The sequence below is a fragment of the Odocoileus virginianus genome, chromosome 34 (assembly GCF_023699985.2).
Source record: "Odocoileus virginianus isolate 20LAN1187 ecotype Illinois chromosome 34, Ovbor_1.2, whole genome shotgun sequence".
Taxonomy (NCBI): domain Eukaryota; kingdom Metazoa; phylum Chordata; class Mammalia; order Artiodactyla; family Cervidae; genus Odocoileus; species Odocoileus virginianus.
Window position 1 is genome coordinate 33,659,825 of NC_069707.1, and position 18,640 is coordinate 33,678,464.

General features: G+C 37.2%; 1 protein-coding gene across 1 annotated transcript in view; it reads left to right on the top strand.

The window, feature by feature from the left end:
* Window positions 1-17,036, top strand: part of TMEM244 (transmembrane protein 244) — a 29,314-nt gene extending 12,278 nt beyond the window's left edge. The window contains exons 2-5 of the mRNA XM_070461601.1: window positions 8,687-8,772; window positions 11,031-11,104; window positions 14,519-14,644; window positions 16,927-17,036. Coding sequence (XP_070317702.1) covers window positions 8,687-8,772; window positions 11,031-11,104; window positions 14,519-14,644; window positions 16,927-17,036 — 396 coding nt within the window. The remainder of the gene's footprint in view (window positions 1-8,686; window positions 8,773-11,030; window positions 11,105-14,518; window positions 14,645-16,926) is intronic.
* The last annotated feature ends 1,604 nt before the right edge of the window (window positions 17,037-18,640 follow it).

Genomic DNA, 18,640 nt, shown 5'->3' on the forward strand with positions numbered 1-18,640 from the left:
CTTAAGAATAATAAAATTTGAGGACTACTTAAAGGACAAGTAGGCTGATACTAAATATAAAGTGTGTGTACCATTTTATTTCTTACTAAAAGTCTCTATCTTTATGAAACCCAGGTTATCTCTCTTCTATGAGGTAATTTTGCCTTTATAAAGTTTAATTTCTGCTTCAGGGCTAATAAACTTGGTATAAAATTACATATCTACCAGTGACCAGCTTTGTAAATATCCTTAATTTCTATGAACTTCCCTTTATCTATAAAGAGGTGGTTATAATCCTACCTCATGTGTTTATTTTGAAGGGTGAGCTAATCTACACAAATATACTGTAAATGGTCATATAAATGTTGGATATATTTTCTTGTTCTAATTGTTTATCATATGGTAATTTTGGCTGCCTCACTTCCTTTATAATGCCAGGAAGTCTGAAACAACTTTGGGCACACTATCAACACTCGATAATTATCTACTGATTGATTACCATCTCGAGGTACATCAAAGACTGCTTTAATATGAGGTGGTGTTCACTGTGGTCTGGGTTCTGACTAATCATAATGGATACTCCTCAAACAATTCCTGTGCAGACTGGAAGTCAGCCATGCTTCTATTAACCCTAAGACTGTAATGAGTCATTCCGTCCATTTCCCTGAGTACCTACTATGTGCCAGGAACCACAGCAGACCCTAAAAGTACATTAGTGAGCACAATGGACAAATCCCTGCCCTCCCAGTCCCTTCTAGATGAAATGGGTATCATAGAGCAATTACACATGTTCTCTTTTAGCAATTCCTTGAGGAAATTCCATACATGTGGAAGACATCCCATCAGATTGTTATCAGACAATAAGAGAAATTAACAGACAAAAAGAGTGAAATGTAGCTATCAATTCCAGAAGGATGGAATTAGTAGGAGCTTTTCCTTTTTGAATTACGCCCAGTCAAACCAGGATAGGATCTGGCAAGACAGTAGAGTGAGTTATGCAGTTGAAACTCTTCGGCTCCAGTGAAGCTCTGAGTCCTCATGGAGCTGCCTGCACAAACTCATATGCTCTCTTAGTCCCAGTCTAGTGTTTACAAAGGAAATGGTCCTGGTTTGGCCAGATTCTGAAACCTCAAATGAATAGAACTTTCCTCTATTCTTTTATAGTGAGCACAGTTCTTCCTTAATTTCAACTCATTAAAAAAAATGTTTTATTGTTTAGGACAGAAGAAGGAAGTCTGGCATCCAAATATCTTAATCACAAAAGATGATAGAGACTAGTTGTAGCAGACAGTTTTTTTAAAAAAAACATATTTATCATATCCTACATTTGCACACTTTAAAGACTTGTGAACTTATATTCCACTCTCAAAATAATTTTGCAATTTTTCACAAATACGAAAGGGGAAATGTTTTTTAATGAAGAAATTGCATTATTAATCTGTACGTGAACATGATAAATCTCCAGTTACAATCAATTACTACCCACATTCACACTAATGAGGGTTATGTTAGGGACAAAAGAGAGAGTTAGAAAGCACCCAACAAAGGATAATAAGCCAGGGAAAACTTCTTGGAGGAAATGAGGTCTCAGAGGTGACCTGACAAAGTGAGTGAGAGTTAGCTTTCCAAAGAGAAGGAGTTGATTTTATATTAGGGGATATCATTGAACGTTCCTCGGAATAGAAAGTACTTAAAGATGGCTAGAGTGACAAAGAGGAGATAAACACCAAAATAGCAGAATCTAAAAGGGTGACCTTTGATAGGTACAAGGTAATATTGAGAAACGTGTGTGTGTGTGTGGTGTGTGTGTGTGAGAGAGAGAGAGAGAGAGAGAAAATCTGAAGAATTAGGCTTGCTGTCCCCGGAATGCACCCCAAAGGAACATACAATGTTTTTAGCTAAATGCCTCCTCATTGCCTTGGAGAGTCCAGCAAAACAATATACCCTCCAGTCCCTGGGGCTTTGCTGAGTCTATGGAACTGCCCAGGTGGCCCTCTTCTCTGTCTCAATGGTCCATGTTACATGTTCATAACCTCCCTGAAACCCTGGTGTCCTTGATCCCAGGGGACACACAAGGCAAAGTGGCAGCATTTATTTTCTTATAAAATATGGATAAGACATCCTATTGGGCAGTGTTGTTGTGAGGATTAAAGAAAATGAGGTGTTTCCAAAGTCCTTCTAGCTCAGCCTTGGTACATGTAGGTATTAAACAAGGGTGATCCCCTACCCCACCCCTAGGAAACAGGGGTGTTCCTCAAATTTTTATTAATAAAATTATATTTTTACAGTTTGTAAAGATGTTCACTGGTTACATAAACTTACTGAGAACTTTTTACAAAATTATTATGGAAAAATAAGCATCTAGTAATGCAAATAGAAAAATAGAATGAATTTAATTTATCCATGACCTAACTTCACAGCTATCAACTCAGTTCAATCTTGTTACATCTACATCGCCACCTATTCTCCCATGTTTTTACTTCGAGGATAACTCAGAAATCTTATTATTTCATCTGCAAGTATTTCCATATGTATCTTTAAAAATAAAAAAATAGTCATCATACCACCATACTACCTTAAAATATTAACAAGAATTCTTTAACATTATCAAATATCCAGTTGAATTCAAATAGCCAAAACTCTCATAAATATCTTATATTTCATAGTTTGATTCAAGATCCGAATATATATTTTAGAAGAATAAATTAACATTTTGGTGCTAGTTATGTACTGAGACTGTGACAAATTCTGACTCTTATATATTGAATTTTCCTAAAGTACAGTAATAATATTCGTATCAGAATGAAATTTTGTGTTCAGTCATTTGGGCAGCATTTTTAAGTTACTTTCCTTTGGTAATTCAATACCATTTCTTTTTTTTTTCCCTAACTCACCTCTGCCACTCAATAAAGATTTGACCTTGGGCCATTCACTCAACCTATCCAAATCTCAGTTTCTATAATTTTAAAAAGAAAGTGTTGAACTAGGATTGATTATTCAGTATGCTTTTCTTCCAAGCCTACCAGGTGGAAGGCAGGACAGCCCAGGGTGAAGAGATTTCAGACGTCCAACAGATCTGAACTGGAACCCTGCCACATACAGGCCATGTGAGCTGTGATAAGTTTAACCTCTCTCTGCCTCCATTTCTAAATCTGTGAAGTACAGTTGATAGTTACCCAGATTCATGATGGAGTGGTATGGGGAGGGTGGATAAAATGAGAGTATATGGGTACAGTGCTTGCCGCATAGTAATCCCACAATAAATAGTAAGTGTAGTTAGACTCTCAAGACTTTGGGGCAGGGTTAAGAGGCTGGAAGGAAAGGCGGTGGTTAGAGCTAATACATTATTGTATTGTCTAATACAGCACCCGTTGGCTACAGAAGGCCATGAGCACTTGAAATGTGAGTAGGCCAAGTTAAGATGTGTTAGTAAAATTCACCCTGGGATTCTAAGATGTACTGTGAACAAGCAAAGAATACCACAATAATAACTTCTAATATTTACTATATGTTGAAATTGTATGTTGGATATATTGGGTTAAATAAAATATTATCAGAATTAGTTTTTCTTTCTTTACTTTTATGAAAGTGATCCATAGAGAAATTTAGATGACATACATGTGGCTTGCATTATAAATATCTATTGATAGACTATATATTACTATTTATAGAAATCTATTGGACAGAATTGGGCTAGATCAAATGACCCTCTTCCTTAAGCCCCCACAACTTGCTGATTCTATTTCTTCACTGGCCCTCACATTCATCTTCTCCATCTCCACTGCTGGTCAAGAGTATTGAAAACCCCTTTATTTTATTCTTTGCATTTTTAATCAAGATATAATTGGCATATCACATTGTGTTAGTTTAATGTGCCCAGAAAGTTGGTTTGATATATTTATATACTGCAGTATGATTACCACCAGCTCATTAGCTAACACCTCTATCATGTCACAAAGTCAGCATTTCTTTCAATGGTTTCCTTACTTAATGGCCCCTCTCCAGTCTACACTGTGCAGTTGCTAAGTCATGTCTGACTCTTTGTGACCCCATGGACTGTGTAGCCCACCAGGCACCTCTGTCCATGGGATTTCCCAGGCAAGAATACTGGAGTGGGTTGCCATTCTCCAGTCTACTATTCTTGAATATTTCACAGTCTTCCCTTCAGAGACACTGGAAACTTTATTAAAGCATAAGATTCCCTTCATGATCTTTTTTTAAAATTTATTTATTTTAATTGGAGGCTAATTACTTTACAATATTGTAGTGGTTTTTGCCACACATGGACACAAATCAGCCATGGGTGTACATGTGTTCCCCATCCTCTTTAAACTCTCTTACCACCTCTCACCCCCACTACATCTTTGCAGGTACTTCTTTTGCCTTGAGCAGAACCCTGACCCCAGCGTAATGGTTAAGAGTTAGCAGAATTTGAATCCCAGCTCTGCAATTTACTGACAAGCTTTGAAAAACTAACTAGACTTCTCTGAGCCTCATTGTTCTTCTCTCTAAAAATAATAATAATAATAATAGACTTGGACTAAGTGAATAGACTTATCTTTCAAAATGTTTATGAGGATTAAATGAGATAACGCGTGCGTGCTGCTCGGTCGCTTCAGCCGTGTCCAGCTCTTTGCGACCTAGTGGACGGTAGCTTGCCAGGCACCTCTGCCCTGGGATTCTCCAGGGAAGAATACTGGAGTGGGTTGCCATTCCCTCCTCCTGGGAATCTTCCCAACCCAGGAATCAAACCCCATGTCTCCTGCATCTTCTGCATTGGCAGGTGGGTTCTTTACCACGATCGCCACCTGGGAAGCCTGAGATAATACATAGATGGTGCCAAGTACACAGCTTTTTGTTTGTTTTTTTTAAAGTCCCTTAGTCGTGTCCAACTCTTTGTGACCCCTTGGAGTGTATGGAATTCTCCAGGCCAGAATACTGGAGTGGGTAGCCTTTTCCTTCTCCAAGGGATCTTCCAAACCCAGGGATTGAACCTAGGTCTCCCACATTGCAGGCAGATTCTTTACCAGCTGAGTCACAAGGGAAGCCCAAGAATAGTGGAATGGGCAGAGGCAGCCTATCCCTTCTCCAGGGAATCTTCCCAACCCAGGAATTGAACTGGGGTCTCCTGCATTACAGGCGGATTTTTTACCAACTGTGCTATAAGGGAAGTACATGGCTAACCTACAGTGAATGTTAGTGTTGAATGTTTCCCCCTGGAAAAATGTTCCTTGTCACCCCACCCTCCACAAACCCCTGTCTCTCCCTTGGGTTTCCAGAGCACTCTGTGTGTGCATGCGTGCTAAGTCGCTTCAGTTGTGTCAGACTCTTTGCAGCACTGTAGACTGTACCAGCCGCCTCTGTCCATGGGATTCTCTAGGCAAGAATCCTGGATTACGTTGCCACGCCCTCCTCCAGGGGATCCTCCTGACCTAGGGATTGAACGCATGTTTCTGGCATTCAGATGGTTTCTTTACTGCTGAGCCACCGGGGAAAGCTCCATTGCACTTTGCACTCCTCAATCCCAGCTTTTCTGTCTGTGTCATAGCTAGCCACCAGTCTTGCCTCTAGATCAGTAGTCTTCAAAGCTTGGTGTTAGAAGCAGCAGTGCTAGCATCCCCTGGAAACTTGTTAGAAATGCAAATTCCTGGAGCCCACCCTAGAACTACTGAATAAAAAACTCTGGGGCTAGGGCCCAGAAATCTGTTTTAACAGGGCCTCAATGTGAGTTCTGATGTTTATACATTTGATGAACATTGCTACACTGGGTATTTATGCCTGGGACCACATCCAATTCATCTTGCAATGCCACCCAGCCCAGTGACTATTTGTCAAATGAAAAAATGGATGAATGAATCCTGATGACAGTGTGGGGCCATTGAAGGATAGCCAGTAGGGGAATGTCATGGTCTGATTGCCTTTTATAAAGTTACTTTTGTAGGCTGATAGAGAAAAGATTACAGGCAGAAATTACTAGAGGCAACTGAATTTGCTTATAGGAAAATTATCATTTGAAAATCTAGATTTATTATGCAGGCAGGAAAAATAGTTATTTACAAAAAGAGTGCCTTGTTTTTCAATATATTCCACTCAAAACAGTTTTAAAATGTGTATTATACCATTCTATTGGTAAGTAGTGTTTTATAAATTTGTTGGGGAAAGTAGGTATACCTATATGTTATAAATTTGTCAATGTGTTCTCTCACAAATTATGATTCATTAAAAAGTAGTTCCAGATATCTTACACATTTTTATCATTTTTGGGCTTGCAAAGTGTGAAGCACAATCCTCTGTTTGGATTATGAAAGCAAAATTCTATAGCAAATGAGTATATTTAAAAATTAAAATGTTACTTAAATTTCAGTATTAACATAGAAATAAGAAAAGTTTCATGTTTGACTACATATTAGTATAGAGACTACATGTTATTTATCTTTTTTTGTTGGAAATGAGTAAACAATCATCTAGAAATATTTCAACTAGAGGTTATTAATGCCCAAATTAAAAGAAAATCAAATTTATATTAATGTATAGAATAAAAAGTAAAGCGAATCCAAAGATGTATGACCTTCCAGAAAACTGTAAGACTTCAGAAGCCCCAAAGTTGCTCCCTATCATAATGCTCATGTTCCATCAGCAGATTCTCATCCCAACAGCTGGGCAGGAATTGATCCAACTTAAATGTGGGAGCAGTATCTGGACCTTCAACTCAAGTGAAGCTTTCATATTTTCTCTTGACCTCTAAGTCATCTTCTCAACAAATGAGAAAAAGCAGAGACATCCATCACTTTGCCAACAAAGGTCCATATAGTCAGAAATATGGTTTTTCCATTAGTCATGTACCAATGTGAAAGTTGGACCTAAAGAAGGCTGAGCACCAAAGAATTGATGCTTATGAACAGTGGTGCTGAAGAATACTGTTGAGAGTTCCTTGGTCTGCAAGAAGATCAAGCCAGTGAATCCTAAAGGAAATCAACTCTGAATATTCACTGGAAGGACTGATGCAGAAGCTCCAATAATTTAGCCACCTGATGCAAAAATCTCACTCATTGGAAAAGACCCTGATGCTGGGAAAGATTGAGGGCAGGACGAGAAGGGGGCAACAGAGGATGAAATGGTTGGATGGCATCACTGACTCAATGGACATGAGTTTGAGCAAACTCAAGGAGAGAGTGAAGGACAGGGAAGCCTGGCCTGCTGCAGTCCATGGGGTCACAAAGAATCAGGCATGACTTAGGGAATGAATACACACAAAAGAAGGATCATGAAGGAAGAAAGAACAGAAGACAAAGAATGCGAAATACTGAAGACCAAGGGGAGGCTGAGAACAATGGGCAGAAAGAGAAGGGATTTGATGAGCAAAGAGGAGTCTCCAGGCAAAGGGTATGAGAGGCCAACAGTGACGTGAGGTGGGGAGAGAGAGGCAGGGTTCTGAAGGGGTCAAAACCCTGCAGTCTGGGTTTCTTACGGCCCTCTTAGGCCCGAGAGGTCACCTAGTTTTAGTAGTTGAAAGAAGGGAGTTGTTAGTAAATCTACAAATTTAATCCATTCAGCCAGTTGGTTGTGATGGGCTCTGTGCTACTGTCTTCTCTTCTTGCCTCTACAGAAGGACGGCTCCTTCTGTACCCAGGCCAATTAAAAGACTTGGTCAAGTTGGTGGATGGGTTATTCAGAGAAAAGAGCCATCCTGAAGTGTTAAAGTCTTGAGTAAACAAGATGACTTCTTAAAAGATTCCAAAGGAAAAGAACAAACCAAAAAAAAAAAAAAAACCCATATGAAATGCTAACATTTTTACTATATTCACAAAAATATATCTTTAAAAGATCAACAAAGGTCTTCTAAACATTTTCAATTGCTCATCGGTTTTTCAAATGTTTATTCATATGAGCTGCCTATTTATATACCTTGTCCCTTTTTCACTGGTTTGTCTCTTTTATATTCAAATTTGTTTAAATATTGCAGATAGCAATCCTTTGCCTGTGATATATGTTGCAAATGTTTTCTCCTGTTCTAGTTCTTGACATTTAAACCTTAAATCCATCTGAAGTTTATTTTGGTGTTTCATACAAGACTGCAATCTAATGAGATTTTTTTTTTTAATCTAGAAGTTAGACAATTTTCACAACACTATTTGTTGAATAATCCATCTGTTCCTCATTCATCTGCAGTGCTTCCTTCTTAAGTCTCACAGGTGGTAAAATTCGTCTCAGGACCATCTATTCTGTTTTAGCCAATTGCTCTATAAATTCTAGCACAGGAATTTAGCTATTGTTGTATAAATTTTTTGTTTATACTTTTCAAAATTTCTTAGCCTTTCTCATATTTTACTGTAGTGGCAGCTGAGATTTAGAATCATTTTATCAGGTAAAAACATAAATATTGACACAATATAGTAAAACATAAATTTTGTAAAATTTATGTAATTATGTAAAAACATAAATATTGTTGTGGTAGATGATGGATAGGTAGTACGGATTTATGTACTGCATTGATCCTTGCTGCAGACATGTACTATGCCAGCTTCTCTAGTCGGCAACACTTTTACTGTGTACTTTGAAGTCGTTCCCACCACATAGGTCTGCAGGCAAAACAAGGCTAGCCAATGTGATCTAGCAGTCATTCATTGTCTTTTGTTTGTCAACCTCCTTACCAACAACCATGGGAAAAAGCCCAGGCTCTTGGCGCTCACCCCTGTGCTCTCCGCAGGTCGTTTGGAGGAACCTTCTTGTATGTGTCATCCTTTTCTACGCTGTGTACTACGTGGTTCTGGGTGTGTGCTGTGTGATGCTCAAGTAAGTATAACATCACCTTCAAACAATTCAAAAGTTCAGGGAGAAGGCGAGGGTGGGATGTTTCAAGAGAACACCATTGAAACATGTATATTATCTAGGGTGAAACAGATCACCAGCCCAGGTTGGGTGCATGAGACAAGTGCTCGGGCCTGGTGCACTGGGAAGACCCAGAGGAATCGGGTGGAGAGGGAGGTGGGAGAGGGGATCGGGATGGGGAACACATGTAAATCCATGGCTAATTCATTTCAATGTATGACAAAAACTACTGTAATGATGTAAAGTAATTAGCCTCCAACTAATAAAAATAAATGGAAGAAAAAAAAAGGCATGAAGATAAGTAACTCTAAGTAAGGGCTAATGTGATTGTTATAGGAATAGAAAATAAGTTCAAGGAACTGAGATGTTTGCAAAAAAAAAAAAAGTTCAGGTCCAACACGAAAGACGTTCACGTAGAATACTCAACGTATCTTTATTGAATAAAGGGTGCAGATTTTTCCCCATGGTATACTTTCTTCGTTTGTTTTTAAAGTGAAAACAAGCAAATGTGTCACCTTTGAAAGTGATACAAGTAGCAATCATGAAATGAGTAGAACCAGGCAGGATTGTTCCTCTTATGAGGATGATCATGGAAAGAAAGTGAAGCTATTACTCCCTGGGCTGGTGTTGCATCAGAGATCAGAGGGCATTTGAACTAGAAGGGAATTTAGATATAATCTACATCCAATTTAAATATTTTCTGCTACATACTGGAAATAGCTTTAGACTGAGAAGTCAGGAGATCTGCATTCCAGCCCAGGTTCTTACTAACTTCCTGAATCATCCTGACTAAGCCAGAGAGCTTCTCTTACTTCAGTTATCTTCGTTTGTCAAGTGAAGGTAATAATCCAAAAGAGAGCTATCATGAGGATTAAGTAATACATGTACTTTTAAAGAAATTTTTAAGTGTGAGGCATTTTTTTAAAGGTAATTTTTCTTTGTCTTGCTAGGCTTGAATTTTATCCTTACAAATTTAGCTTGCCAATACATTGATTTCTTTGAAATACATTTTGTATAGCTACAAAGAATTTCCTAGAAATTGATTGTTTATACAATTGAATTTTATTGTGTAAGCAGAGAATTGGGACTTTTCAATTTCAGTGTGGAAATCAACGCCCAGAAATGATTCTATTGACTTTTGCAGTGGGAATGATGCTATAAAGCTTGCTTGAGGCAAGCCCAGTGAGGGGGAGTCTGGTGTGTCCACACACAGTTTCAGCTGTTGCCTGGGACTGGAGAGGGTGAGGCAGCGCCTAGAGCAGTGAAGGTCTCAGAATACTCCAAGTTCTCTGAGCGTGGGATTCCAAGGGTTTTTAGTTAATGTGAATCAGAGGTGAGGAATTTGGAGTAACCAGGCCTTAAAGCCCCAGGAGGCAGATAACTGGTTGACCAGCTACACACAGCTACAAACTTGGGCGTGGTAGGAGATGCAGAGTTTATAATCAGATTTAATTTTCTTTTTTTTTTTTTTCATTTTAAATCATTTTACTTTTGTATTGATGTATGGTTGGTTTACAATGTTGTGTTAGTTTCTGGTGTATAACAAAGTGATTCAGATTTTTTTCCCATATAGGTAATTACAAAATATTGAATATAGTTTCCTATCTATACAGTAGGTCCTTGTTGTTTAGTTTATATGTGGTAGCATGTATCTGCTCATCCAAAGCTCCTAATTTATCCCTCTCCAACCCTTTCCCCTTTGGTAGCTAGAACTTTGTTTTCTATGTCTACTATGAAAATGTAGGCTCATGTTATGTCCAATGTGAGTGTAGACTCAGATTTTAGACAGAAAGAGACCTCAGAGATTAATTGCTTCAATGTACAGGTAAGAAATGAAAGCTCAGAGGGGTTAAGCAGCTGCCCAAGCTCATAGTTAACAGCATCATCAGAATTACAGCTGGGCCCTGTTGCTTCCCAGTATAAGCCCTCATCACAATGTTAGGTTTTGCACCCACACTTGATGGAAGGGACCTCCAAGACTACAGCGGAGACCTCAAATACCATAAAGTCCCCTTGGAGAGCAGATGTCACTGGACAAAGAAGACAGTGTGGGTAAGGAAGACATTCGGCTCCCATTCAAGCCAGCCAGTTTTCAAATGTGCCACAAAGTGATTAAAGCTGACTTGTCCTTGTATGGGAACATTTGAGGTGCAAAATGTTAATGTGCAACCTTATGAACTACCTCCTCCAGAGTAAACTATTTTCATTTGTAACATCCTCAGGGTGTATGAGTTGAATGTCCTGGCACCATTTGATTTCAAAACAAATCCTTCATGGCTCAACACAAATTATAAAGGTAACTGGTTTTAGTTTCCAATCTTTGTTAATTAGTGAACTAAATGCCTCCAAAAATCAAAATAGTTTTTGTTTTACAAAAATTTTAAAAATATGAAGCCTTCTTCTCAGCCATCTGTATCCTATATCTGACTCCTAAAATGTGGAAAAGTGCCATCAAATTTTTTTAAACGACTATTGCTAAAAGATGGAATAGGATGAAATAAGAGGATAGTTTTCCTAAACAAATTTTTATTTTAGTGATATTATGGATAAGTGTTTGTGCATTAAATATTTTTCAAAGAAAAGGCAGAAAAATGGCTTAATGGAATGATGTAGAAAGATATTTATGACATATGAAATGGAAAATAAAGACTACCAAGAGTTTGTATAGTCTAATTATTCATTTTTGTAGAATAGAGTAAAATACATCATGTCAGTGGTAAGAAATCTGGAGAATTATGCAACAAACTGTTATCTCCCAGCTGGAATGACAGAGGACTTTCATTTTCTGCTTTGTACATTTCTGCTTAGTTTGATTTTTTTCCTTCCCCAAAATAGTGTAAAACTTGTTGCAAAGGAAAAATGATAAGCAAGAATATAGTAGGAAAAAATTTTATCTCTTTTAAACTTACTATTTTTGTTGAAGAAATAATCATTCTTAACATTATGTTAAATTTCTTACCACATTTAAAAAAAATGAATTGTGGATTCTTCAAACAGTAAAGTTCTTTAGAAAACCACTGGACACCTTTTTTTGGAACAAATATGCAAATGTACAAAAAGTGCCTGAAGCCAAATGTGACTTGTATAGGAAACTTGGTCAGCTAGAACTACTGAATTTAAAACTTTCAGAACAGCCTCTTCAAATGGGTAACCTTTTTCTCATGCCATTATTGATTCAACTTGGGATAGACAAAGATATCTTAGTACAAGAAACTTTCATTCTAATGAGATACGAGTTCTAACTTTCTATCTTAACTTCCACTTCACACATTTCCCTGTTGAAGACTGAATTAACTTTTTCTTCCAAGCTGATCCATAAATGATAAAGAAATAGTCACAAGAAAGAGTTACAAATGGGTTGAGTGTTTGGGGTAGAGAGATTTAAAATCCAACTGTTATTTAATTCTTGCGTTTGAGACGGTTAGTGATAGATAGGACAATGACACAGGCTTATTGGAGAAAGCTGTGTTTTGACATAGCAGAGATTAGTGAAAATCCTCAGAATGCCATGCACAGTCAAAGTTGTACTTTCCTCTCTCAAAAAACAACTAACATTTGTACAAAGATATCAATAAACCCTTAGCCTATTAGATCTTTAGTTTTGGTCTTGGAGAGATAAGTGTCATAACTTTTCAAAGTTATTGCTTTGAGAATCCAGACTTGTTTAATCTTGGAGATAAAATGTAAGCATAATCTCTGAGCCTTGAGCATGTATTGAGGGTCAGGCTCTTGTCTGTTTCAACAGTTTTGTTACTTAGGAGATCAGGCTTAGCAAGGACATTGAAAAGTGTGGGTCCAATTGAGACATTTGACTACTAACATCTTTCTCTTGCATCATAGAGACTGGATTGTAAACTGTTTTCATTTTAAAATAAAATCCTCTCAACAGTTTTTGAGGTAGATATGATAGTAATACATTTCCCAATTTAGCGAGGAATAATTAGACTGACTTAGAAGTTATAATCCTACTCAAGGTCATAGCACTCTTAAGCTATAAGGTGAGACTAGAACACTGGTATCCTGACTTCAAATTTTGTATGACTTCCTTTAAATCATGCTATCTCATATCGTAGACAAAGCACAATCCTCTTCTATCAATATAGGTGAATACAGTTTGTTCAAGACCGAAATCAGTGTCTCTAAGCACCTGCAGGTTAACTCGTCAAATCTGTAAATACTGATAAAAGAGACATATCTATTTCCTTATAGTAACATGGAGAGACTCCGTGAGCCCCGATGAAGGCAGAAATGGAGATGTGATGGGCAGCGCTAATGGCAATGTGATACCACAGTATAGCTCCGTCCACAGCCTTGAGTTTAGAGGTCAGGACATGCTATAATTGTAACTCCATACAACAGAAAAGAAGCTAGTAGGAGTTCTCTGTTCCGTTTTAGAAATCTGTTGAATTGAATGAAGTAGAATTGAAGAGGAATAAGTGTGAGGTCTTTTAAAAGGCTGGCACCTGAGACTTGCTTACTTATTTCATGTCTTGCTGACCCACTAGGCAATGGCTGGCATGTCTGTTAATAAATTACTTCTGAGCCCAGGTTGGATGCATGAGACAAGTGCTCGGGCCTGGTGCACTGGGAAGACCCAGAGGGATTGGGTGGAGAGGGAGGTGAGAGGGGGGACCGGGATGGGGAATACATGTAAATCCATGGCTAATTCATTTCAATGTATGACAAAAACCACTGCAATGTTGTAAAGTAATTAGCCTCCAACTAATAAAAATAAAAAAAAAAAAGAGAGAAAAAAAAAATTACTTCTGCACAATAACAGATCATGTGACTATTTTACTTTTAGCTTTGAAAAGTACACAATTTGCCTGCCTGGACTGATCAATTTGTTAATTATTTATATGAGCATACCTATCATTTTCTGTGTTTTAAAAGAAAGATAGCTTTTATGGACATTGGTATCATTATGAAGGAACCTTGGTGGTATGTCCCATGTATTTTCATTTTAAAGTTTGATGAATCTCATCTTTGGAACCACCACACTCTTAAGATCTATATCAAAGAAAAAGGCAAAGGTTGACTCTTCACATGTTAAAGGCTTTTAGAGATCTACGGTACTGACCTAGGAATAACTAGCTATTTATATATGTTGAGGGAAAACACTCTGAAAAAGCATCCTGGATTTAGAAAAGTACCTCCATCCACATGAGTCATTTATGAGACGTTCTTTCATCCATGGTTATCCATTATGTTCCCCAGATGACTATCTGAACATACCCTTTTATTACAAAGACACAAAGGAACTCATTTCCAAGTTAGGCAATAACTGGTACTAAGGAAACATTATTGTTCAATAAACTATTAACATTTTTTTTTCTGAAAACCCAGAGCTGAATTTTTCATTAGTTTTTAATATATCTTCAAATGAGATTTGAAATCTAGTTACAGATCAGCATGCATCAGTTACATTGTAACTTTTCTTTATTGTATTTTACCTTCTAAAATACTAAATATAAAGAATATGAAAGAGAAATTATGTACTGTTATTTCTCTATAAGTCCAACAATTATTAAGAGATGGAATATTTTTAAAGTTCTTATTCAAATTTGAGGAATGTTAGATGAAATGTTAAAAGTTTCTTACAAAAATTTTTTTGCAGAATAAATTGTGGTGGTCCTGTTACTAATTGTGTTTTAGAATTATTAATTGCTCTAATCCCCGATAATTCTATTATTCTTCCTTTTATTTGCAGTTCTTTTAGTCTCAACAGAGGTCACCTACTTTGTTTGTGGATTACTTTTCGTTCTGGTAGTGGAAGAGTGGGTTTGGGATTATGGTATTTCAGTAACTATTCTTCATGTTGCCATCACTTCAACTGGTAAGCAAACTAAAATAAAGGAAACAAAATGTAGTCAATCTGGATATTGTACCTAAATCGATACATAAGAGTAAAACTTTGATGTATGCATAGTGTCCTCTGATGGAGAAATAATAAAAACTGATGATAAAAGTTCTTCATCACCTCCCTCACACCTTCTCCCCCATCAAGTTCCTCTACCATTTCCTCAGAGAGGTTTTGATTAGCTACATTGTCCAATTCAAAACTGTATTGAAATGTAGCGGTTTCCTATTGTCTCCCGTTCAACTTTCTATCAGTTGCTCCCATTCAACTTGTTATCAGTTGTAAAGGGTTTTCCGCTGTTAGATTCTTTCTCTCCAAATCCTTTCTTGAAGCAGATTTTGTCCAAAGACTGGGAGCTGGGACCTGAGGAAATCTGTACTTGCAGCCTTGCAAACTTCTTAATAATTATTTTAACAAAAATATGACTTCTCTTGTGGCTCAGTGGTAAAGAATCTGCTTGCCAATGCAGGAGATGCAGGTTCAGTACCTAGGTAGGGAAGATCTCCTGGAGGAGGAAATGGCAACCTGCTCCAGTATTCTTGCCTGAGAAATTCAAGGGCAGAGGTGTCTGGTGGGCTACAGTCTACGGGGTCTCAAGAGTCAAACACAACTTAGTGACTAAACCACTACCACCATCAGGTTCTAAGATCAAAGGGTTTTTATTTCTACTTGTGAGCTTTGGACTTTGAATAAAACAGATTCAAATTCCAGTCCTTACTTTCTGTCAGATGTTTGTCTGAGGCAAGATATAACATCACTTATATTGTTAGACATAACTGCCTCATCTACAAAATGGGTAGTATCTTGTGAAGCTTGTGTGCGAGAAGTTGTCTGACATGGTGTTTGGCCTATAATTAATGAGTAAAAGTAATTTTATCCATTCCCTCATCCATTTATTCAAGGTTTACTCTTCCCTTGTAACTTTTTATTTCTTACTGCCTTCCACTATTAAAGAGAAACACGTTAGTAAAAACATGAGTGGTAATCAACCACAAGTTATAATTCAATGCTATTATTATTTATTAACTACTTCTGTTTAGTTGCTCAGTCATGACTGACTCTTTGTGATCCCATCAACCGTAGTCCACCAGGCTCTTCTGTCCACGGAATTTCCCAGGCAAGAATACTGGAGTGGGTTGCCATTTCCTTCTCCAAGTTATCTTTCTGTCCCAGGGATCAAACCCTCCCATCCTTTATTGAAAGTGGATTATTTACCACTGAGCCACATAAATGACTCCCAACTCTAATTACATGAGAATAACCAGTTTTGATGTGAAGTTATCCTCACTGAAATCCCTCAAACTGTTGCCTAAATCCAGAAGAAAAGATGCACTGAAGGATGCCTGAGTCCATGCTCCTGATTCAACAGGCCTTCATATTGAAGGAGGAGAGCGCTGGAATTCCCACAGGTCCCAGCAGGACTTGGAGCCAACTCTTGTTTTCTCCGGAATCCATGGGCTATCCTCTTGCTGCAGGAGATTCTGTTTAACTACTATGTAACTACCTAAATATCACTCATATTTTCAGTGCTCTGATCTATCGATGGGTATAATCAGTCTCCGAGTTAAGAACACACAATTTCAAAATGAATTGCTATGTCTCAGCCTCAGTGCTATGAGAAAGTACCAGTACATCAATCTCCTAGCTTCAGTTTCCTCAGATACAAACTCTTTTAGTAACTTGGAGGATCAGGGAAGCCCATCTCAAATTCTCAATTTTACTTTGGGGCTTAAGGATTCCTGGAAGACAGTCATAGGATATTTGCAAAAAAGATTTTGGAGCATAAAGTGGCTCAGTCTTTAGGGTCTCAGCCTTCAGACAATAGGTTTTCTGGATCCAGAAAAGTTACAAGTTAATTATCCAACACATGGCACATAGAAAACACTTACAAAATATTGCTCAATAGATCTTTCAGAAGGAAGGTCACCCAGAGCTCCAGAGAACTGGAACTGAGGATTCCAAACAGTCTTAGGATCATTGCTGCCACGTATTACTTCAGGTTGACTGTGTGAATCTGACCTGAGAATCCCACAGACCATGACATCATTCCTAGGAGAGGAGTTTCAAATACTTGACTTAACAAATGACCTTTTTAGACAATGACTTAAGTACCACTTTGGCACTACTTGATTTTGTGAATATAGACAAGATTTCTCTTTGTTATGGAGATATGATTTGACCAAACAAGTATTTCTTCATGAGTAAAACAATAATGTGTATTTCAAAAATGAACACTGCCTTTTTCTTTTCTATTGCAGTTACGTTGGAATTCCCCTTGACATCACATTGGTGGGCTGCTTTAGGTATATATATAGAGAGATTAGATATAGATATATATTATATATGTATATATTATACATATATATGATACTTATTTAATATAAATATATGTTTATAAATAAACTCATGGCATAAAAATATTTTTATGGGGGTCAGATAATTGGACCAGAAGATTACTCAGTGGTTTTATCATTCTAAAATTATAGAGGATAAAGCATTGGGTTTATATTTGTGACATATTCTTTTAGTTATCTTTCTCCATGAATGATAATATAGTCTTTATAGTAGTACAGAAGAAGGGAAACTATTTTATCTCATTAATTTTTTTATCCACCAATTGAACAACTGAATTCATCAGTCACGTATGTAGTAAGAAAATTAGCCAAGTAAAAGTAAACTTCTCTAAAGCTTTTTCTTTAGATTAAGCCAGACACTGGTCTCAAAATATTTTTAGATTTTCTCTTTTCAGTAAACTTGGCAATAGTTGTTATCTAATTATTTTCATGTTTATCAATGAGAAATGGAAATGTAGCACTTTACCACTTTCTTTCTCCTAAAGTTATCTACTTTTAGTACTAGTATTTATATTATTTACTAACCCCGTTCCCTCAAGTTTAATTCCCTACTTACCTTGCATATCCATAATTCTCCAAAATTTTTAGTGCATACAGAAAACACTTGTAGAAAGTAGATGTTTTATTTTGCATAAACCTTCCCAAGATGTCAATTTTTAATAAATCAGAAAATATGATACTGAAAGAAATACTTTAATAAGCCCAAGCAGAAATCATCTTGTCTCTATGGAAAACAAGAACTTCTCTCTTGTGATTTTATTTACAATACTGCAAAATTTATTGAGGCCTAGCCAACTTAGTCACATATCAAATGCAACCCTGATGACAAGGAAAGTCAACTTTGGCATAATGAAAGAACTAATAGAATTTGCTAAAATAATTGGGTAATGATTTCAGTTTCAATAGTCAAGTTTGGATTCCTCAGAGGACAGTTGCCCAATGATGTCCAAGGTAGCCTTCTTTGGTTTTTCTTTCAATTAGCAATTTAAAAGTAAGAGAATAGTGGCCAAACATCTTGGAAATTCTATCTCATGGTCACACACTGGATGTGTGTCTTTGTGTGGGGAAGTTGTGTAGTCCTGCCAGGCCTCTGATTCACAAAGGGCTCTTAACCTCAGGGACTTTTACTATTCATGGGAGTTATGGAGTTACTGCCTTGCAAGGAACAACAGATTTATGGAAGCCCTGTAAGGCTAGATTAATATTTTAAAACAAACAAGAATCATCAGGCCAATGAAATCAAAGCTAAAGGCCTTTTCATAAAACCAAATAGCTCAGGTAGGTGGAATTCTTGTGTTCAAAATCTTTTCTCTACTCAAAAATAGTTTCCACATTAGTAAGCACATTTTTCTTTTATAATTAGAGGGGAAAAATACCTTCTAAAGAATATTTTAAAATAGCAACAACACAAACAAATAGCAGGTCACATGAGCTGAAAGAATGGAGAATTGTAAATTCCTTGGCATGTGCTTTGACTCTGTTGCCTTTGAATTTCTGAGTTTTAAGAGCTCCTTACCATTAATTTGACAGAACCACGCACCTATTCCCTGAAGGAAGTTTTGAATTTCAATAATTTACCAGCACAGAATACATACCTACTCTCTTTTAGCTGAATCTA